Source organism: Sebastes umbrosus, chromosome 8, assembly GCF_015220745.1.
Source record: "Sebastes umbrosus isolate fSebUmb1 chromosome 8, fSebUmb1.pri, whole genome shotgun sequence".
NCBI classification, from domain to species: domain Eukaryota; kingdom Metazoa; phylum Chordata; class Actinopteri; order Perciformes; family Sebastidae; genus Sebastes; species Sebastes umbrosus.
In genome coordinates, this window is record NC_051276.1 from 16,101,983 (window position 1) to 16,125,520 (window position 23,538).

A 23,538-nucleotide genomic window follows, 5' to 3' on the forward strand; every position below is an offset into this window, starting at 1 on the left:
CTTAAACACTAATCTGCTTAAGCTATACGTCTGGAACATACTTATCAACGAAGCACCCTCCATCCATCTCACCTCGGCTACAAACATCTGCTGTAGTGTTAGGGAGTGCAGCACATTACCTTATGTGACGTGGATAACAGAGTGTGCTTTTTAGGTGTTGTGCCTTGAGTCTCTCACCTGCATGTTTGGTGTGAGGATGTGCTTTCTGGCCCTGTTGACTGCTCCCCTGCTGCAGGAAGAGAGCAGCACCCTTCACCATGAAGAAGCTCTCACTCAGGCTGCAAAACAAACGGGAGAGAGGAGTTACAACTTGAAACATAGAAGCTTTACATCAGACACTGCGCCACAGCTCAGCACAATCGTTCCAGCTTGTTCATTGGACAGCCAGTCTGAGAAATTAAATATTTAATTTTAACAGGACCGTTCAGTTCAGTCGACACAGCCAGTGAGAAGAAGCATAAATCATGGCTGCCTGCTGCCAGTGAATTACCTCAACAGCTGAGTGGAAAAGCCTAGCTGCCACGTTACAGAGGCAGATCTCAGGTCTGCAGCAGCCATGAATCAAGCTTTGATCCTGAATGATTATCTGTCTTTTTTCTGCTGCATGAGGCTGCACTCAGATTTGACTTGTCAGGTCTCTGCTGTCTCGGTGTAATGCAACACAGACGTAAATAATTGACCTAACTGGAGTTAGTAACTTTCACAATTGAAGAAAAGCAGCAATTACCAGTTTACACCTGCCTGTAACAACCCTGTGTTTTTCAGGTCAGGCTTTAGAGCTGTCAACAGATGACATAAGTAGGGAACTGCAATAAAAAAAAAAAGGAGTGAGGTGTTTCCTCTGGGCTGGAGTCAATCATTCCATTTCACTGAAAAACAATCTGAGCACATTCAGCAATCCACCTGGCAGCATGGCGGAGCACATGCACCAGTATGTATTAGGAGAGTACAGAAGTGAGGAGTGACAGGATCAAAACAACATCCAGACAGGAACTAAAGATAGACCGATCTCTAAATACATCTGCTAATAAATCAATGTATTGGTATGGTGTCAGTATTACTAGCTACTGTCAGCTTTACTGATATCAGCCTGATATTATTTTTACTGATGATATCTTAAGACTGACATGTCAGAAAAAAGCCTAACATGTTTTGCATCTGCAGTCTGCACTACTGTTATACTAAAATCTGTATTGCAGTACTATTATCAAGAGGGAAAATGCTGATAAGTGGTATTGACTGTAAAAATTAAAATGAAAAATGTAAAACTTTTTATATGGATACATCCCCTACATCTCCAAACACAACCCACAGACCAAATGTCTTTGGTTTAAACAGGTATAAATAAAACATTTTTATATCCGGCTCTGAAACTGTTCTCTCCCTCGGCTCTCTCTGATCAGACTTTCAAAACCCACATACAGAAGAAGGCCGGGGCCAAACAGATGATTTTGTGGGAACAATGGACTTCGTTTAGTGCACCTCACAATAAATTCCCTCCGCCCCCGGCAGCGCCACAGAAAAAAAGTTCTACAGTGACAAAGCTCGGGGGCGGACACTTCTCAACAAGAGCTTTTGTCTCACTTTGGTGGGTTTCTGTTTCGGCCTCTGTTCTCTGTTTGAGATTTATGAGGCTGTCGGGAGGGTCCACTGTCAGGGAGTGATGGATAATATGAGGCAAAAGTGGCAAGACGAGGGCTACAGCCTCATCACTCTGCAGTACTGTGTACAAATCCCTGCTGCTCATTTCTCCTATTTCAACTAGTAGTCCCAACTTTGAGTCCTCGGGTTAGCCTGTGATACCTCATAAGAAGAGAACTTAGAGCATTTAGAAACACTTGTCTTTACGTGTAAATCAAGAGCTGTCCCACTGCTTTACAGGCTCTACTCAGACATCGTAATTAAACAGCCTCAGCTCTACTGTCTCTTGCCTTGCGGCACACGGCTATCAGCTTCTCCACAAACACCAAGGCTAAAAATACATCTGGTATCAAAGCAAACAAAGACTATGAGAGAAAAGCTTGCCAGATAGCCTCAACGATTCCACAGGATTATATAGTTACTATGCCTCCTTTACAGACAGAAATACAAAGATAAACAGTCATAGAAATATCACTAATGCAGTGATTTGTGTACCACTGAATCTCAGCTACCACTGCATGCCAACTTGTTTTGATTGAGGTCCACTATCTCATCAGCTGGACATGTTCAGTGATTGATTCAGTCTGCTGCTGGCCTGAAATGACACCGTAGTATCTATTGCAAAATGACCCAGACAACCAACATTCAAGCTGAACTAATAAATTAAAAGTTACAACAATATAACAGCAAATGATTCAAAGTTTCCAGTCTGTTCAAAAACATAAGCACTGAGCAGGAAGTCCAAACTTTAGTTAAGTGTTTGAGCTCAAATCTCATCAGTGAAGGTTCCCACGAGTTCAAACCCCATTTCAGAAGATAAACTTAACTCACATGCGGTTTATTTCTCTCTGGTTCAACACAGCATTCTCCACGAAATACGGTAGCATCTTCATCACCACCTGCTGAATGGGTTCTACCACCAGATGCATTCTGTTACGAAACCCTGGGCCTCACCGCCGGGAGCTACCTCCTCTTCATCTGCCTCCAGAAACAGTGAAGGAGCAGAGTGCAAAAGAAGAAGAATGACGGTTTCAGGTTTTGGCCTGCTGCTTTTTGAGTGACAGACTGAATGACACGCTGCACTCATCTGTGCTGCTCAGTGAAGAAGTGCCGTCTGTTCAGATGCCACTCCCTCTGTTTTCCTCCTCCTCCTCCCTTATCTGAGCGTCTCAGCGTGTTGGAGTCAGACTCCTGCCTGGAGGAACATACTGCAGTCTCCACCCGCTGCCTCGGGCACACACAACTGTGCCTTCAGTCGGTTTTGTCTGTGTCACTCTTTTACAGTACACTGTGGGTTACACATCCGTAAGAAAGAGCAAGAGTAAATTTCACTCCTTCATTCATGATCAGCATGTGTACACACACTCCTAAATCACATGCTTTCTTTTGCTTTCAACAAACACATGAAGCCAGAAGTTTACAGAGAACAATGAATCCAGTAGAATTCAAGAGATGGATTTCTCCTTCCTTCAGCATGAACTCTTTCCTCATCCATCAGGTCGGACTCAGTAGAAAGTGAACAACAGGTTTCCTCTTTAACCAATGCAAAACATGTCCACTTCCAGCATCTTGTGTTGCTGTCCAACAAAAAACTGAGAGTGCTGTTTTCTCTCTCCGTCTTCCGAGGGAAAAGCAAGCCCGGACAAAAAAAGCAGACGGAGGAATTTTGGCCAAAACTTCCTGAGGGGATGTCTCCATGTGCATGCCACCTTAAGGGTCAACAGAATCCAAGGTAGTGCCTCCAGGGAGCTTAACACATGGGCCAAGCATCGGTGGAAAGGGCAGTGAGAACTGGCAGGCTCCCAAAAACTCCCAAATCTCATTAAACCCAGGCTTACAAGGGAGGGATTATCTTGTCTCTCTCCTTCAAGTGGCCAGCGCTGGCTGCCACTCACTCAGATGTAGCACAGACAAACAACAATGTGTTGAATTATTAGAGAGTACAACAATTGGTTAAGTATGAAATATCCTTTATGTCTAATGCATCTGTAACTACAGCAAATATTCTTTTTAGATACAGTCGAGCTGCAACAATTAATCAAATAATTGCCAGCTATTTTGATAATTGGTTTGAGTCATTTAAAAAAAACTGATTCCACCTTCTTAAATGTGAATATTTTCTGGTTTCTTTACTTTATGACATTAAACTGAATATCTTTGAGTTGTGGACAAAACAACACATTTGAGGAGGACGTCATCTTGGGCTTTGGGAAACACTGATCGACATTTTTCACCATTTTCTGACATTTTATAGACCAAACAACTCATTGATTAATCGAGAAAATAATCAACAGATTAATCGACGATGGAAATAATCGTTAGTTGCAGCCCTACATGGAAGGAAAGGAAAATAGTAAATACTAAATACAGTACTGGAATTAATATAATCATACAATAGCAGTGGGGCTGTCCTCGACCAAAGAAATTCTTAGTCGACTAACACTCATATGATTTTGTCGACTAATTGATTAGTTGATTTAATCGACAGATCTGTAAAACGGAGTTTCTCAAAAAAGAATTGCATAAAAAGCACCACTTTAAATCTTGTGTTTACTAGAGATGTACTCATACATTTCTTGGAAATAAGTCATTCAACATGAAAAAAGCATAAATAACGACTAATCGACTAAAGACATCTTAGTCGACTAAGACCAAAACAGCCGATTAGTCGATGAATCGACTAAAAGGGGACAGCCCTAAATGGAAAGAACTGTTGAAATTGAGCCCGCAGATCAGTCTGTTTGTTGGCTGAAAGCTCATACAGGCTATAACTTTCTTTCTCACTTTCCCTCTCTCACTAAGCATTCAAACCCCCACAGACACAATGAAGTGGTACGACTCTGTTAATTTGGGAGGATTTGATGACAATAGCTCTTCGACACAGATAACAAGATAGCTCTCCTATTCTTCTCGACAATAGGACAACGTCTGTAACACCTGGTCACTAGCAAGCAGACACTGTACTCTCAAAGCTGACGTGGGTTAAGTCATGTTCCAGGTGGAAACTTGGCCAGCTCGGTGTGTCAGGTGCATGTAGAAGGGAACTTCCTATGCAGGCCAGGTCAAGGTCAAGGCCAGGTCAAGCTTTAGAAGCAGCAGGCAGGAATGATGGCATGTCACAGAGTTAAGATATAGTTTGTTAGCCAGATGGACCTGAACTTGACCAGATGACCTCTTTAAGCCACTGTTCTGAACCACCAGGTGTGTCGGTATGAGAGAGAAGTGCGTTGGATTACACCGAGGACTCTAGGGTTGGGCGATATGACGGTATATACCGTACAACGGTAGAAATGTGTCCACCGGTAGAGATTTGGCAATACCGTTTTCACAACGGCAACAATTCTTGTGTGATTTTGTGTTTTGCGTGTGATCTCGCGAATCCGGCTACCTCACAAGGAAACGTAGAGGAAAGTGAAGTTGTAAGTTGTACAAAGCAGGAGAACGCATCCCAACCCAAGATGAGGAAGAAGAACTCTGGTTACATGATGAGGAAGAACTCTGGTTATATGATTATCAGACATTTGCACACTGTAGTTTATTTTGACAGTGTTTTGTCAGATTTTTCAAATGAAAAATGTACAAATCTCGCAGGAAAAGTCATGTCTTTTTTTTTCGTTCGGAATACTCTTAAATACAAATTTGAGTGATTTTTATATTGCACTGACAGGCTGGTATTTATTTCTACCGGTTAACCTTAAAACAAGTGCTGTCTCATGTGAAGCAGTTGTTTTTTCTTAATTGAATTTACAGAACAATTACAGTATTGTGATATATACTGTTATTGAGATATAAGATTACATACAGTATACCGTGATAAAAGATGTTGGCCATATCACCCACCCCTACACCTCTACTCACTACAAAAAAGCTACACAGAGGCAGTAACCACACTGGTTAATTCATGCTCTCAGAGTGTTTTGCACACACCAGCACAGTGAGGGTAAAAAGCCTCCTCTTGGGGCTGCCAGTTGCACAATGCTGCCATTCTCACCATTGAGAGAGAGAGAGAGGAACAAACCTCCTCAGGTGTCAGTGGGCCTGAGTAGGAAATAAATGAAGTCATCATGTCACTGAGGAAAGATTGACCTATAATAAAAACCCAGAGATGGTGCTTCTGCTGCAGTTTGTCAGCCTATGTTTCAACCATCCATACATATCGCACATTCAAATCCTGAGGGAGTATTTTGACATATTATGGCATTTAAATCACTACCAGTCTTGACAAGTGTGCTATTTGAGTGAGAAAATGTTGTGGTGAGTTTAAATGGACTTCACATTTCTGTGGAGCTAATAATCCGCAGAAGATCCTTCGTGTTACCCTTCGTGTTCCTTGCCCAACTCCGCTGTACACTAAATGGTAAGACGAAATCATTCCTTGGTTCAGTGCCAACGACACCTGCACGATTGTTGACGTTGGCTTCCATCAACCCCTTGGGCTTGTCATCGTTATCAAGGTTAGTCAGGAACAGTAAAGCGCAAATACTCCCACTTGGCAGTCGAATGTATGGCTGTCTGTCAACAGATGTAGCTCTCTATCTAGTGCACTAGATCAGTACACCCTGATCTAAAGAGAAATATGTCTGTCAAATAAAAGACAACTTAAAATGCCATAATATTATAAAACAGGGATTTACTGGCTATTTAATTACATAACTTGGCCTACCAGCCCCTTGAGGCAATCCTGAGGCAAGACCGGGCTCGCATCATGCATAGATCACTCTCACACACATGCAGTGCTTCGGGATATCGCGAAGGTTGTTGCATAACTTAAAAGAAAACAACCTCTAAGAATGACGCATCTGCTTATCTTTAGGGTTTCAAGTATTCTGCTGATTCAAAAATTCCTCCAGTTCACAGATTACTCGAGTGAAGTTTTCCGCAATAGAGATGTGAAAAATCACAAATCTCACAAAAGCAAATCACGAATTCATAACAAGACTGCACGTTCACAGACCTACTTTGTCATCATTGTCACCATCTTGACAAGTCGATATTAAAAGACACGCAGGCTATTACAAAGGCTATTGTATTGCTCTGCTCTGATCTGAAATTAAATCTCTCCAGTAAACAATTTCACTGTAGTCATGTTACAATAAGATACTCGCTATCAAATTCATGCAGAACATTTCAGCTCCATTCTAGCCAAGCATGTTTCCAAAGCCAAATATCCAAGAACAGAACATTCAGTTTTAACAGACTTGTTGGTGCTTTACAACAGTCGTTCCACACAGTCATTGCATTTCAGAGGGTTAATCTAAGTTATAATAACTGATAAGTAATTATGGATGCTTATTGGAAGATAACATCCAGAAAGAAACATCTTAATCTGCAGAAAACTAAAAATAACATTTAGCTTGGTGAACATATTACTGCACAAAACATACATTTATACCGCTGTTAATACATTACGTTACATGATAAAAGTACAAAGCCAAATTGACAGTTCTTTCAATTTGAAAAAGATCTTGTAACCCCCCCAGAGACTCTGATACAGCTTCTGACAGAAAACGGACAAACCCATACAGTACATACTGGACTAGGGCTGCAACTGTTTCCATCATCTAAAGTTAGTTCTTCTCTTAGTGTATTTTTGATCTTGTCTCACTATTGGGAACATACATAAAAAAAAAAAAAACAGTTTGACTGAAAAACTGTTGAATGCAACATCAAGGGCTGTCGTGCACTGACTGGATATAGTCATGGTAAATAGTTACATACTTGAACACAGCTGGTAGAGGAGTAAGAAAATATTGTGACTGATTTGATTCACAATGTGTCTTTACCAGTGAAACAATAGCTATCTTGCCAGAACCTGCAGGGTGAAAATGGTTTATTGCGTGAACACTCTGGTGCTGCTTTATAATTTCTTTTCACCAGAGTTTAATTACATGGGCCACGGCATAGTGCAACATTTCATCTTTTGTTGGGAGACAAAAAATGTAATGTATTAATTTGACTGGAGGACACAGAGTTGAGAAGTGCTAAATGTTCACTTTTGAAACTCTAATCAGCAAATATTTAGTGTTTTTTACTCAGTAAGTACCAAAACCATAATCAGCTCTCTATCAATCCAATGCAGCACAAGCACTCTAAATAAAAGAAAAGCTGTGGAAAAGCCAAGTGACTCAACTGATTATGCACAGTTTAAGAACAAGTTCAAGTGCTGATAAAAAAATACAGACATGTCTGTCAACATATTACTTGAGAGACTACTGTGAATAACATGGTTTTACTGTTGGCTATTAGGAATTGATGACTCTGCTAACAAGACAGACAGACAAACAGACAGGTGTTTTATCACACTGATGCTTAGTTGTCCTCATTTGTTGCTGCCAGCTAGTCTGCCGCCACTCCAGATTTCACCAAATGACTCAGATGCAGCCAATCAGTCAACAACACCTGCGTGTAAAATCTGACCTGTTTTGCTACGTACCGTGCAACAGAAGGGCCAAACTAAACTTAGAGTAAACTTACCTCTGATTTACTCGCCGTTCATCTTCACTCCCAAAATCCTGCAATACAGATAAGGGAAATATTTTAATATCACATTGAACCCATTTGGCAATTGTTTATATTTTACCAATCATAAACTTTGATATATGAAATTGATAAGTTAACTCACAACTGAAACGCTTTACATACGGTGTGTTCATAAAGTACAAGTACTAAATCTCAATGTTGGTATACTTTTTGTGGCAGATACCAACACTCATGTCATTAAATGATCTGAGAAAACTGTACATTTGTGTTATAACAGCGATATAAAACCTCAAGTGTAAACCTAATCCCCACCATCAGAGAAGTGAACTGCTCCATGTAATGAAAATGGGCTCACTAATGTTTTATCACACAGCAATTGTAGACACAGAAGAGTATAGTTTGACTTCAGCATCAAAGGGAGCAGAAAAAACTAAGTCTGGCAGCAGTACACTCCAGTCAAAGTCAATCCTGTCTTCTGTTCTCAGACTGCTGTCAAATACGGTGCTGCGAGCAAATACTGTACCAGTGAAGTCACTGCAAATGCAGGTGTGTGTTATATGCATTTAATAGCATCCACACCACCTGGAGGAGCTCGTAGGACGCTCAACATAAGAAATGAGCATACGAAAACTAATATGGCAGTAGAGAGGAAAGCATGGTGTGCAACAAATTACATGACAAGCAATTTACATGGTGAGGGTATAATGGAGGTTGATGAGCAAAGCTGTGTAAAGATCAGCTGACCAGCCTGCACACACTGCAGTAATCAAAGTGAAAAGCATTGATTCAGGTTGGTCACAAACCTGCCTTTTTTTGCACGAAGAAAACATATTGCATTTAATATGATTTAGGGCATATAGAGTGTTGCAGGAATGAGTCCTAAAACCTGGAAATCAGTTAGCATTTTAGCTCTTCCAGTTCCCTCGTCTCAAAGTCAATGGGTTTTTAGTTAAATGCCTTTAATAAGGTCTGTGGTTAACACAAGCCTAAGAGAGTTTTATTCTACAATGTAAAATACGTCAGGTAACATCCCACTCATTGTGAATACTCGCACTCATACGACCGTGGTGTAGTTAGTTTAAAGCCTAACGTATGCTTTTTACTTAAGGTGATTGTATTCACACTTCAAAAATCATAGAAGTGGTGATCATTTGTGGAGATTATTTTACGGAACAAAACGTGAAATTATCATAAACGTTTGTTTGCCACAGAGTTTATTTTTTTGCAATAATCCAAGATCCAATAGAAAAATCCCATTGGCGTTTTATCGAGGGAACCCGTGTGATTCTAAATTCCGTGTTGGCGTACAAAAATATGTCATCCTTGCACCAATCTATTGACAGAATAACTGTTGGGGAGGATGAGGGAGGACGGAGAATGCAGGAGCATGTTAAGAGGTTCGCTGTGTCTGGTGGTTTAGCACCCAAACACAGCAGATTATACCCAATCCATGTCTGATTAATCATGATTAGGATTTTCTAAAACTCACCAAGTCCCCTTTGACCAAGTTTGAGATAATCTACATTTGTGTTTAATTACAAAGTGGTGGAATTTTTTCATGATAAATTAAAAATACTTAAAAGGACCACTGTGTTGGATTTACTGCCATCTAGCTGTGAGGATGCAGATTGCAACCAGCTGAATATCCCTCCGCTCACCCCTTCCTCCCAAGTGTTTCGGAAAACTACGGTGGCCTTCAGGTAACGTAAAAACGTGAAAGTCTCTCTCTAGAGCTAGTGTTGGGTTTGTCCGTTCTGGGCTACTGTAGAAACATGGCAGAGCAACATGGCGGACTCTGTGAAGAGGACCCACTCCCTATGTACATATGAAGGGCTCATTCCAAGCTAACAAAAACACAACGATTCTTAGTTTCAGGTGATTATACACTAATGAAAACATAGTTATGAATACCATATTCCTCTTCTGCTAATAGATCCCCCTAAATCCTACAAACTTGACCTTTAAAACCACAAAATGGAACAGTTTATGTGTTCAAATTCACAAGTTACTTTGACCAAAATTGGACTCATTCAGGTCTGTCATTTAGGAACAGTGAACTGAAACTAGCCACTGTCAGGGAAAGTCTATAGCCACGGATGTACATCTGCAGCAAGTCAAGTATACTCAGCAGAAAAAAAAGATAAATGCAATGGCACGCAGAAAAATTAGCACCATTCGATGGAAGAAAATCATTCTGCGAGAGGAGCATGTAACACTGCATGACTAGCTTTCCATTATTGTGTATTAGGTGAAATAATCTCACGCATTAACTGCCTCATACAGTAGTACTCCACCACCCCACCCACCCCGCTCACGAGTAGATGACATCATAGCTGCAGCAGCTTCCAGCCAGCTTTATCTGTCACACCTCACCACGCTGCTGGACTACACCAATCGCTCCAGCAAGACACTGAGGTACACAGATGAATCCCAGTCAAACCAACAAAACTAACTCCTTTATATAGAGCAATGTATTTAAAATGAGTAACAACCATGTATGACATTTAAGGTGTTGCACGGTTTCGAACATACTGTGGAAAAATAATGTTGTCATCTCCAGCTCAAACATTGATGGATGTAAATACACCCAGCTATATAGATTAGGGATCGACCGATATGGGTTTTTTAGGACCGATACCGATACTGATTATTAGTAGTCAAGGAGACCGATAACCGATATTTTGAACCGACATACATTTTCAGTACAAATTTAAATCTTGGTTTCAAAAATGGGAATAACACAAAACTTTGTTGAAATGCCTTAAAGCATATGTTTAATTAAAAGAGAACTTTTCAATATTATCTTAAAATAAAAGGGCAGGGAGCTCCCAGGTTCTTATAAAGTTAAATGAAAATTTTAATAAATAAAACAAGCAAAACTTAAATTCAACTATTCAACTCTGTACACCATCTATGCAGTGTCTGTATGGATTAACACAGGCCTTATATGCAGTTACATTACATTACATTACACTGGGCCTCTCTAACAGCAAGATGTGACAGGTACTGGTTTCTATTTATTTATAAAGCCCTTAACTTGCCATCATATATCACATTACATATTACTGATATTATAACACATGTCATGTCTGTTTCCTCTGGTTTGGTCATACAGAGCAGGATAAGGTGAGCTTTCCTGTTTTATAGCTGGTTGTTAGCGCCCTCAAATGGCAGTGAAGAGAAAATACTTGCACTTGAAAGTAGCAAAGGAAGTTATCTTTGCATGATTATAGTTTTGAGGGGAGAGCAATCACTTTTTTCCTTTGCTGTAAGTTTCCATAAAACTAACTGCTCAAACTGTGACTCTCTACTGAGATAGAGATATGTAAGCAAACCTTAAAGTTTAGTCTTATGGCTGTTTTTACCAGACTGTAAATCTCATACTTCCCTGTACACCAACAGGACAGCACAGTGGGAATTGACACAGACATATTCAGTGTAACTGACTTCCTCTAATTTGAAAAAGAAACTGTAGCCCAACCAAGCCACCAGACTAAAAACATAAAAATCTCACATTTAATATGAGTACATTAATGTGAATTTAGCATGTTTTTGGACTGCAGAGGCACCATGAAGTGCCCTGTTATTGCTGTGCAGACATACACAGTTATAAAGCTGTATTAATGTCAATGTCAGCCACTCACATCATCCCCAGCTAGCTAGCGTTAGCTACAGCTTAATACATTCATAAGGCACTTGACAAGCTCAGCCCCCTCTTTCAAGTTAACACCACATTTAGCTAACAGGTGTTTTTTTTATTATGATTTAATTGTATTTAAAAATGAGAACTGTACAGGCCTTATTGGTTTAAGTGGTGACCGGCAATATCAGATTAACAGTAAAGCTAGCTACCGTTAGCTAACAGTAACGAAGCCGCTAGTCAAGGCCTATAAAATGAGGCTGGGTGACTAGTCTTGAGATGTGGGGTATTGCGCATGCGCAGTGTAACAGAAGCTACGGTGCGATTGGCTCAATTTCAGACCAGATTCTACTGCGCATGCGTAATACCCAAAAAGCTATGACGTGTGTCCAAGCCTCCTTCAATAGGCCTTGACTAACGGTGCTAACGTAGCTAGCTTCAATCAGCGGGCCTGTCTCCCCGGCAACATCTCCCACATCCTCATCCACATCCTCAGCATCGTTTTCTGTTCCACCCCGGGGAAACCAAACTGACTGACCTCCCCCGCGGTCGTGGTCGCTGTGCTGGCGGTGGACGCGGCGCTGGGTGTTGGGGACCGCTGCAGAGTGACCAACGCCATGGCTGGAGGAAGCTGTGGATGCACCGGCCGGCGCCGCTGGGCCCTGGTGAGCTGCTGCTAGCTGCTGCTGCTGCTGGTGGTGCTAACGGTACATACAAAGTGATGGATGGACGGATGGATGGAGGGAGAGAGAGAGGAGCCGTGTTCTCCTGCAGCAGGCTGGGCTGGCTGTCTGTCTGCAGGAAGTGCTGCCTTCAAGGCCCCGGACATCACCATGCAAACTTGTTACTATATAGTAATAAAATAATAATAATCACTATAAAAAAATACAATAATAAGGCTATTCAAAGTGCTTTATATAAGACTGAAAATGCCATTTAGACAATATATATATAAAAGAAACAGGATTTAACAAAATAAAATAAGATTGTATAGACCTATAGAAGAAAAATAAGTTTATTACAATGGAATAAAACAGAATAGAGATATTTTAAAATGCTGTTACAGAGCACTGCAATATATGAATAACCCCACATTTGATTTAACAGAAGGCAGTGGCAAGCAGAAAAGTAAGCCAATTATAATAATAATAATAATAATAATAATTAAAATATAATAATAATAATAATAATTATTATTATAGCTCCACTATTATTATTATTATTATTATTATTATTATTATTAATAATAATAATAATAATAATAATAATAATAATAATAAAAATAATATAATAATAATATTAAACTTAATATGAATAATAATAATAATTATAATAATAATGGAGCTATTTATTTGTTGCTAGTATTTAGTTGTTGTTTTACTAATAATAAGTAGCATTGTTGGATTTATTATTCTAGATGTTTACTTTATTTACTTTTTTGTGTTTTCTTTTGCTTTGTTTAGTTTTATTATTTTCTTGTTTTGTACCCTATATTTAGTTTTTTTTGTGTAATTTGTATTTTGTTTTCTTTTATATATGAATTTGGTAAAATTGTGGGCACCTGTGGTTATATAGGTATGTAGGTAGGTAGGTAGGTAGGTATAGGACCAGCATGCACCTGAGTGGGCTTTTGAGGATAAATAAACTGGGATAAATAAAACATCAGAAACACATACATTTTGCATGGACAATGGATTCTTTTGCTCGCATAAACCACATACCTATGGTGCATCAGTGGCCCTTTGATTTAAGTTTGATCTTGATTTTTGCGACAAATGGCCACTACAAATAATAATAATAGCCAGCCCCAAATCTTTTCTCAAAAGCCCTGAAACTCTTAGGTTTTTAAAACACCTTCAACTTTGTGTCATTTATCCCCATTGGGTCCAGTCTCTCTGACTGGAGCCGATGGAGCAAAAGTTCCATCACTGAGGAAATATCGCCATCTATAGGTCCACCCTAATATTGTCATGGGGGGTTGTTCTATGCTACTACTACTACTACTACTACTACTACGACCACTACTACTATGAAATTCCCCAAATACATCAGATAAAGGCCTAATTGAATAAATGTTATTCTGTTGGCCTTATATTCAATTGAGTATTGAAGAACACATTTACTTGACATTGTTGGGGATCCTTGATTTAAAATTAGAGCAGCCTAGATTATTATGGCATATCCATTCCAATGTAGCAGATTTGTCAGTTTAACATTTATTCTGTGAACTCTACTCCAGCATAGCATAACAAAAATATAGGTTTCAAGATTAGTATTGCTGTTAACAAATTCCTACTCTATCTATGTTATGTAAAGATAGTAACATTACATGTATGTCAATGTTGGTGGTGGGAGTAGTGAAAATTGGTCATCCTTAACATTTGTTGTGTAATGGTTTCAAGAATGAGGAAGACAGTTGGAGAACAAAAAGAAACAAAATAGGATGTAGGCTCTACAGGATGATTTTTCCCCCCTTGGCAATCATTTTCATCATTTGGTAAAAACTATCATGTCTTTCCCAAATGATGTTCATATTTTTAAGGCATTCTATGATCTCAAATGGCTTGAAAAATAGACTTAAAAACATCTTTTTCCCAACTGCCATAAACCTCCTGAACTCTGACATTTCCTCTGTCTGAGTTGAACACGCGCAATGTAAATCTACTGTTACGGATATGTGCAATAACATATGCTGATCACTCTGTGCAATAATTATCTGATGCTGTGCAATAATTATATAATTATCTGACGGACAGTGCAATAATCTGGCAAAACTGTAATCTGGCAAAACTGTCATCTCATCAATATACATATTGTATTTTTATATTTTATTTTGTATTATCTTTTATGTTTTTTTATATTTATATTGTTTATCTCTTTTTTTATTGTATTATCTTTTCATTAGCACCTATGGGATTGTCACAATCTAATTTCGTTGTACAACACAATGACAAGAAAGGGCTTGAATCTTGAATCTTGAAAATAGTGCATATAGCTGCCGTAAATAGGGGGAAAAAATCTCCCTATCAGAGCATGCCCCCGGCCCCCCCTATATGTTTGGGCTGAGCCCCAAATGTCTGCAACATCTGGCTCCGCTCCTGCTCAGATAGAGGTTAATTGTCCATTATCACAGGTAACAGTAAATTAATTCAAATGTATTTTTCCACTTAGAGGTGTTATAGTTCCAAAATGTCTTTAAAGTTAAATGTTATTTGTTGTTTTTTTTCTTATGCAAGTAACATTGTTAAGTCAGTGAGATGTGAATTACACTGCCACACAGGCAGGTGTGTACTTTGGTCACAGGATGGCAGCGTGGAGTAATAATAGTGCTACTCCGCCAAGTGCATCATGGTCCCTCTTCCTGAAACAACCCGCGAGATTCACATCACATGGTGGACAGTTGTGTCTGCTTAAAAACAGCACAGTCTGTAATTGTACCTCGTTAAATGGTGAAAGAGTACAGGTTTTACATTATTTGTTATCTTTGTTTGAAGGCAAAGACAGTGTATACGATGGTGTAGTCTCCAGGCAGTTCCACATGGGCTTTATGAAACGTGTTGAAATGTAAGTGTCCTTTGTACATATCTATTGTACATTTCCAGATTATATGGTGGGTTTATGGTTGTTACCTATGTATGTAACAGGTTTTGTTTCTGTTTTCTATTGATAGCCATAGCCCACTGCCGTATTTTGTGTATTTTGTGTCTTTATTTGAAGCCATTTTCTGTAAAGGCTATAACTGGAACTGTAAAAGCACATGTACAGTTAACTAAGACAATTCATAAAGATTCTGCACTCTGTTAATAATGCGTAAAGGTCCCATATTATAAAAAAGTGAGATTTTCATGTTTTTTTTATTATAAAGCAGGCTTAAGTCCTATATAAATACTGTGAAAGTATCGAAACACTCAATCCACAGGGAAATACACACAGCCCGTATTCAGGAACTCTGCATTTGAAACAAGCTGTCAGGATTTCTGCTCATTCGTGATGTCACAAATATACAATATTTAGACCCTTTACACAATTTTAAACGTAAACATTCTAAAGGTGTCCCAGTTTATTCCTAGCTGCAGTGTATGTGAATGTCATCAGCTGACAGGAAGTACACATGGACCCAAGCTGTTGCCTAGCAATGCAATTCTGGTGCAATTCCGTCAAAATGCGCTAAAACGGAGCGTTTCAGACAGAGGGTAAATACAGGCATATTCAGGCTGACAGTATGAGGAAAATAATGTGTTTTTTGAACATTACAGCATGTAAACATGTTCTAGTAGAAACACAAAATAGAAGTATGAACCTGAAAATGAGCATGATATGGGTCCTTTAAAATTATGGTTAACAATAAAACTGAAACTACTAGAACCCCGAAGTAATTGTGTCCTGTGTGGCATTAATTTCCACAGGCTACATTAATATAATTAGTAACTCTCTGTTGTGTGATCTTCCCTGCTTGGAGAGGACATGAAGAGGGTCTTATGAGAGGAGCCAGCATGGACATTAAACAGCACTGGAGCACTCAAGGATTCATTCATGATATCAGTAACGCCTGTGTGGTTGTGGTTTGTAAGTGCTTCATATATGTGGGGAGAATGAAGAGGTGCAGTGGTATAACAAGAGGATATTATTACACTGAGAACTGTGGCAGTTTTCATGGCAGCCATATTGATAATACATTTATATTTCATATATATTCTTCATTTAACCTTTATTTAACCAGGTAGTACTCATTGACATTAAGATTCTCTTTTGCAAGAGAGACCTGGCCAAGACAGCAGCATTTAAACATACATTCAAGTTTCAGACGCCACAACATAAAACAAATGCAAAATAAAAACATAGCATAATTACCATACAAAACACATTAAAATCAAGTGAAGCCAACGCTAAAGTGAAAATATTCAGAAACACAGACAGCTCCCGATTGACTCTGCTTCTATGTCTTGCATTAATGTTTTAAATTTAATATTTTTAGTTTTTATATAACGGGTAATATTATTAATGATTACAATAATTACTTACTGTATTTTATTTTTGTCTGACCAAGTTGTAACAATATAGTAGGCCTATGCATAGAGCAATATGCATGTGGGGAAATGTCCTGAATGTGTTCCTCCATGCATGGCAACAGCTATAGGCCTAACATGTTCAAATAGTTTGAAAAATATAATACATTTGAACCCATAGGCCTACAATCCACCCAGAGCTCCCTCCATGATATAAACAGGTATAGGCCATTTACATTCACATGACAGCTCGCAGAAAACAATGTGTGAATACATGCATGTCCACGAATACACAGTGTAAAGGAGGCACTGATAGTTGAGCTTTGAATCACAGATGCTACTCCCATGATGATGATGATGAGGAGGATGAGGATGATGCTACGTGCTGCTGCTGGGAGGCTGCAGTCTCCGCCCCTCCGTCATGTGACAGCTGGACCAGAGGGTGAGTTGAAGTTGAGTCTGAGGAGTTGTGGATCAGACGTTAACAAGTCCTGCAGTGGTGGTGGCTGAAAACTAGTCTGAAGAAGGTAAAGCAAAACTTTTATGGAAATCACACAGGTTCAGTTGTTATACATATCTGCATCCGATCTGTTCTGTTGTGCAGCCTTTTCCACCTCAGCGAGTAAACTATGATGGAGCCTTTATTTATCCGACATGTCCGCTCCGTTACACACTCTCCTATTTATAGCTGCAGTTTCTGAATGTTTTACTCTGATGTGGTTCAGGATTTGGCCAACTCTGTTAGAGTTTCTATCTGAGTTGTCCAAACAGTATTTCTAGACTATTTTCAAGGCTTCTAACTTTTTCTACTCAATAGATCTAGATAGATAGATAAATATATATATATATATAGATAGATAGATAGATAGATAGTAACTTTATTGATCCTGAGGGAAATTCAAGTTTCCAGCATCACAGTTCCATAGTGCAAAACATGTTAGTAAAAAGGCAGTAAAAAAGTTAGTAGTGCAAAGTACAAAAAAATATACCAGATATAAAAATACAAGGAGATGAAGAAAACTGTTAAAACTGTATATAGTGCAGGGTAACAGCTGTGATACAGGACTATTAATAAAGTGAATATAGTGCAGGGTAACAGCTGTGATACACGACTATTAATAAAGTGAATATAGTGCAGGGTAACAGCTGTGATACACGACTATTAATAAAGTGAATATAGTGCAGGGTAACAGCTGTGATACACGACTATTAATAAAGTGAATATAGTGCAGGGTAACAGCTGTGATACAGGACTATTAATAAAGTGAATATAGTGCAGGGTAACAGCTGTGATACAGGACTATTAATAAAGTGAATATAGTGCAGAAGAGACTGTTAAAAATGAATATAGTGCAGGGTAACTCCAGCAGCTTAGTCTAAAGTGCACTGTATGCATTATTATCATTATCTGTACTATGCTCCTCCTACTACTACTACTACTACTAATAATAATAATAGTAATAATACATTTTGAAATAATGCATTGTTTAATGATGTAGAAATAATAACAGAATAGTAATTTCCTAATCTTCTATCCAAACTACAGCTGTCAATCGATTCAAATATTTAATCGTGATTAATCGCATGACTGTAAATGATTAATTGCAAATTTTTTACTCTGTTCAAAATGTACCTTAAAGGGAGATTTGTCAGGTATTTAATACTCTTAGCAACATGGGAGTGGGCAAATATGCTTGCTTTATGCAAATGTATGTATATAAACTCGGAGAAAAAAAAGTTTGTAATTTGTGTTTAGTGGATTATTTCTGTTGTTTCAATGCTAATTAGCATTGCATTTTACATCATTGGAAAGCCTGTTTATTTAACTTCACAATGATGTCCAACTTGTAAGGATCATGCATTTGTGGGATGAGCAGCACAGCTGATTATGTGGGTAGCGCCCAAGTAAAATTTGCCAAAACGCTCTGCCAATGGTAAACAGTGTATTCTCCTGTAAGTACTGACTCTTGTTTTGAGTTGTTTGGTGGATTGGATGATTGAACTCTCTATCAGTAACAAGGAACAAACAAGACATAAAGGCTATTTTACACTTTATTAATTTAATACACCGTCAGGAGCCTCAGTAGCGGTGGAAGATCCATACGCAGCCACAACAGCCTGGCACCTCCTCCTCATGCTGATCACCAACCTGGTCACACGTTGCTGTGGGATGGCGTTCCATTCCTCAACCACAATTTAACTTGCCATATCGCACATGCCTTATCCAGATTAGATCAACATGGCATGCCGATGCTTGTAACAGACACCAAATGATCACTATAGTAGGGCGCAGCACCCAACAGGCCAGACCTGATTGGCAGCAGCTGGAGCTCAAAACAAGAGTCAATACCAACAGGAGAATACTCTATTTTAAAGTGGGCATGTCTTTAAAGGGGAGATTCGTGGGTACCCATGGAACCCATTTACATTTACATATATTGAGGTCAGAGGTCAAGGCCTTTGAAAATGGCTTCGGCAGTTTTTCCTCGTGAAAATTCAGTGTACATTTTTGAGCGTTATTGAGCTTCCTTCGCAACATGCTAGTTAGTATGATATGGTTGGTACCAATGGATTCCTTAGGTTTTCTAGTTTCATATGATGCCAGTATCTTCACTCTAAAACTGAGCCCGCTACAACCTAAAAATCACAAGTTGTGTTAATGTGTTAAAGAAATTAGTGGCGTTGAAACGAATTTGCGTGAACGAGTTCTTATTGCGTTAACTTTGACAGCCTAATCCAAACATAACCTATCTAGTGTATTACAATACAATACAATACAATAGAGAGGAAGATGTTGGTCTGTTTATATACAGAGGATGCCTTTGTGGGTGTGTGCTTCCACACCTAACCTGTCTGGTGTTGTGTGTGTCTCATGTTAATCCAGACATGCGGGTGGCAGTGATTGGAGCCGGAGTCATCGGCCTGTCAACAGCTCAGAGCATCTATGAACAGTATCACTCCATCGTCAGCCCACTGACCATCGAGGTGTATGCAGACCGTTTCACACCCCTGACCACTAGTGATGGAGCTGCTGGCTTCTGGCAGCCATACCTCTACGATAAGGGCAACGTCCAGGAGACGTAAGTGCAGTCACCTCCACTCTCTTTTGATTTCCCACTTTATCTGCAAAAATTATAATGCTGTATTTGTCCTCACATTTAGAAAATGGAATAAAGAGACATTTGACTACTTGCTGAGCCACCTCCGTTCACCAGAGTCCATACAGATGGGTATATTCCTTCAGTCTGGCTACAACGTCTGCAATGAACCAGCCCCAGTGAGTAGCGCTGCTTTGTTCTTGGAGAACGCACGGTCAATCTGGCCTCAAAGATAAGATTTGACCTTGTTTCAGAAGCCTTTTACAACCAAGAGCAAAGGCACTGCAGTAACCTCATATAACTATAACTTCATAAATGTATCACACACCAGTGCAATATCAACCATAAACACAGTCCATGAGTATTCAGCCTGACTGAAAGAAGAGCTTTGTTCACTAACACGAAGATGGATGCCTGGCTGCAGTGGTTGGAAAACAATAACAGAGAGGCCTCACTAAGGATTGGGTTTAAACTCCGACTCAGGGGTTAATTGGGACTCTTTATTGTGTGACAGCAAACTAACACAGCCAGCACATGATTAGGACATAAATGATGTGATGCTGACTTGTTTTTGATTGCAGGATCCCTCATTTAAAGATATTGTCCTGGGCTTCAGACAGCTCACACAGCGAGAACTGCAGCTGTTCCCCGGATACAAGTAGGTTTCTGTCTGAAACTGCCATGAAAGCAAAACACTGAAAGACCATAAAGTAGAGCCGCACATAGTTATTTAGTTAGTTAGTTTCTGTAACTATGTCATGCCAGACATTGGACCCTTCCTACATGGGATTACAAGACTTGTAAGGGATAATGTACAGTGAGACGATCATTGTTGTGAAATAAAACCTGCTTTCGCGTCGGGGTCTTGCATGGCCCTGAAGGGGATTCTTTCACAACAATGACCCGCTAGCTGTACATTATCCCGCTTATTACACAGCCACTTACATAAGAAATCAATAATTTGACACAAAAACGGTCCGCCAGAGTCCAACATCAGAACTGCGCCCGTAGCAACCGTCTGTTATAAAGAAATAACAGACCGTAGAATGCCGTGATTGACCAATCAGAATCGAGTATTCGACAAAGCTGTGTAATAATGCTGTTTATTAACGCCCTGTCAGGGTTTATTTCACAACAATGACCGGCTCGCTGTACATTATTCCTTATAAGACATCTTCCTATAACACAAAACCAAAAGAAAAACATAAATAATAAAATTATATAGACATGTACAACATTTCCGGTAATAAAGAGAAAGAAAGAAAGAAATTATACTAAAGATTTCTGAAATAAACTAATTGTTTTTTTCTTACTAAAAAATGTATTCCATGGTTCCCAATAAAAGATACAAAAATGTATCATAATATGTGTGTGTCTTTTCTAATATCTCCAGGCATGGGTGGTTCAACACTGCTCTCATGGTGGAAGGTAAAACATATTTACCTTGGCTGATGGATTGGTGAGTGATTTTCTTTTTTCTTATACCAGACCTTAACAAGTCCTGAGTCAAACCCAGTTAATAGATAAATAGGTGTAAGCACTGATTTGCGACATCATTTATTATACAATAAAATGATGAAAGGAAGCAACCTTATCACTCTCTGTTCCTAACTTTCTCCTTGGGGATCAATAAAGTTTTATCTTATCTTACATGTACAATACATGGTTTCAGTTGAGCTAGTCTGTCTGTCTGGCTAAAATGGTTTACTATTTACTGTGTTTACCATTTGTTATCTGATATATATACCCATATTGTAACCTAAAATGATCCCACAGTGCACAGTAAAAAGTAGTGTACAATCAGTGGTCACTAACTGAGCGCTGCAGGCTGGGAAAAAGGCAAATTCAAACAGCTGCAAGATGGGAATGACCTGATTATTGTCCTCAACATACAAATCCCTATACGCTGTGTAATGAATGAGTGATGTCCTCATATGTTGTTTAGGATATCTTGAGTGGTTTCAGTTTAACAGAAGTCAAAAAGTGTATTTTTCAGGAGTCCTTTCTTAATAATATACATCTGGTTTTGTTATTCTCAGGTTGCAAAAAAGGGGTGTGAAATTTTATCACAGGAAAATAAAATCCTTCAAGGAGGTTAGTAGAGACTTTGTAATATTATAGTTGCATATGTTTTGTTATATATTATTATGTTTTATTTTATATACATTTTTATATCTAGTCTGTATAATCATAACAGCCAGAATGTTGTATTTTCCTACTTACCTCCAGAAAGCCTCACACAATGTTATCACTATTTGTTTTCTCTTATCATGCTTCCCGTATTTAGCTGGCAGAAACTGGGGCAGACGTGGTAATAAACTGCTCTGGGATGAGATCAGGCGAGCTCCAGCCGGACCCTGAGCTCAAACCAGGCCGTGGCCAGATAGTGAAGGTGAGAGTGAACGGTTTATAACCAGCTGTAAAGGCACCATGGAAATAGTGGTTGAACCTTGTTATTCCTCTGTTTTTCAGGTGGATGCTCCGTGGCTGAAGCATTGGGTTCTTACCCACAATATTGCAGCTGGAATCTACAATTCACCATACATCATTCCAGGGTAGTGCTAGTGACACTTTAGGAACAAAGTTCTCCTGTAGTGTTTATAGTGAGGAATAGGAGTACTGTGGCTTTACAGTATCATACACACAATGCATGTTGCCAGCAAAAATTACAGTGGTTGTACTGTGTCGACCACATGGTGTTGTGTAATTTGATATTGCAGTGTTATTTTTAGACGGAAAGTTGTTTTTCTGTGTCTGCAGGAGTCGTCTGGTGACAGTTGGTGGGATTTTCCAGTTAGGAAACTGGAGCGAACAGAACAACTCCACTGACCATAAGAAAATCTGGGAAGAAGCTTGCCAGCTCGAGCCTTCACTCAAGGTGAGGTGATAAACCCATAAAAAGACTTCCTGTGTCGACTGTAATAAATGATTTACAGTGAGTCTTCTGTAGTGCTAAAGTATTTAACATGTGATATATTTAGTATACTTATTCTGTAATTCAGCCCTCAAACATGTTTTTGATGAAACATTATTTTTCTGCAAAATGTCAAGCTTGAGAAAGATGATGTTTTGTTGTTACTAACTTCAGCATGCCAGGATCGTAGAGGACTGGGCCGGCCTCAGGCCTGTTCGCAGCAAAGTCCGACTGGAGAGGGAGACCATACAGGCTGGTGCAACCACAGTCGAGGTAAACTTTAACAGCTCAACATTGGAATTATTAATGGGAATGTTGGTGTCATTCAACTTCTAAAGTATGGTGGCTCTCATTCAGGTGATACACAACTACGGCCACGGAGGTTTCGGACTCACCATTCACCGAGGCTGCTCCCAGGAGGTGGCGAGGCTCTTCGGTCAGATCGTGGAACAAAAAGGCAAAGGTCCAAAAGCTCGCTTGTAAATTTGTGTCCGTCAGTGTACTGATAGGTGCACTTTGAATTTCAACGTCAGTGCCTTGTATCCCATACTGCACGAGCTATCTATAACTAACATTCAAAGCAAACAGATATTCAGCATCATATACCTTTGGTATAATTACATCTCTATAAAACAATGTAATGTATGTAACTTTAAAAAGGAGACACTCCTGTCGTTCTCATACATTATTAATTAACAGATGGCTCATTCACATGTAACAAAATCATACATAAATCCGTAGGAGAACTTGTATGTAACT

General features: G+C 39.2%; 2 protein-coding genes across 5 annotated transcripts in view; one reads left to right on the forward strand and one right to left on the reverse strand.

Moving 5' to 3' along the window:
* The window catches only part of ssh1a (slingshot protein phosphatase 1a), a 24,804-nt gene extending 12,283 nt beyond the window's left edge, over positions 1–12,521 (reverse strand). Inside the window, exons 1-3 of one of the 2 annotated variants that reach the window (XM_037778722.1) lie at positions 12,300–12,521; positions 8,116–8,153; positions 178–278 (exon numbers count right to left, since the gene is read on the reverse strand). In XM_037778722.1, the coding sequence (XP_037634650.1) occupies positions 178–278; positions 8,116–8,153; positions 12,300–12,380 (220 nt within the window). In that variant the 5' untranslated portion in view covers positions 12,381–12,521. Of the gene's footprint in view, positions 1–177; positions 279–2,472; positions 3,411–8,115; positions 8,154–12,299 lie in introns of those variants that run through there. The other variant, XM_037778723.1, reaches the window with a different exon arrangement.
* On the forward strand, positions 12,187–23,429 carry LOC119493444 (D-amino-acid oxidase-like). Of its 3 annotated transcripts, none has more exons than XM_037778729.1 (12): positions 12,187–12,468; positions 17,102–17,209; positions 19,652–19,847; positions 19,930–20,044; positions 20,447–20,523; positions 21,259–21,324; positions 21,905–21,959; positions 22,153–22,257; positions 22,338–22,420; positions 22,626–22,743; positions 22,954–23,052; positions 23,137–23,429. In XM_037778729.1, exons 1-12 carry the CDS (start codon positions 12,399–12,401, stop codon positions 23,260–23,262), a joined length of 1,218 nt encoding a protein of 405 aa, XP_037634657.1. In that variant the 5' UTR covers positions 12,187–12,398; the 3' UTR covers positions 23,263–23,429. The 3 variants fall into 3 exon arrangements, with proteins under 3 accessions (XP_037634657.1, XP_037634658.1, XP_037634659.1); XM_037778730.1 differs by lacking the exon at positions 12,187–12,468 and adding an exon at positions 15,126–15,325; XM_037778731.1 differs by lacking the exon at positions 12,187–12,468 and having other exon boundaries at positions 17,182–17,294.
* The last annotated feature ends 109 nt before the right edge of the window (positions 23,430–23,538 follow it).

Bases quoted from the DNA above. Each gene is read 5' to 3' on its own strand.
- LOC119493444 (XM_037778729.1), top strand. From the start codon at position 12,399: ATGCACCGGCCGGCGCCGCTGGGCCCTGGTGAGCTGCTGCTAGCTGCT. The intron at 12,469-17,101 runs GTACATACAAAG...TTTGAATCACAG, and splicing joins TGCTGCTGGTGGTGCTAACG to ATGCTACTCCCATGATGATG. The intron at 22,258-22,337 runs GTGAGAGTGAAC...TCTGTTTTTCAG, and splicing joins GCCGTGGCCAGATAGTGAAG to GTGGATGCTCCGTGGCTGAA.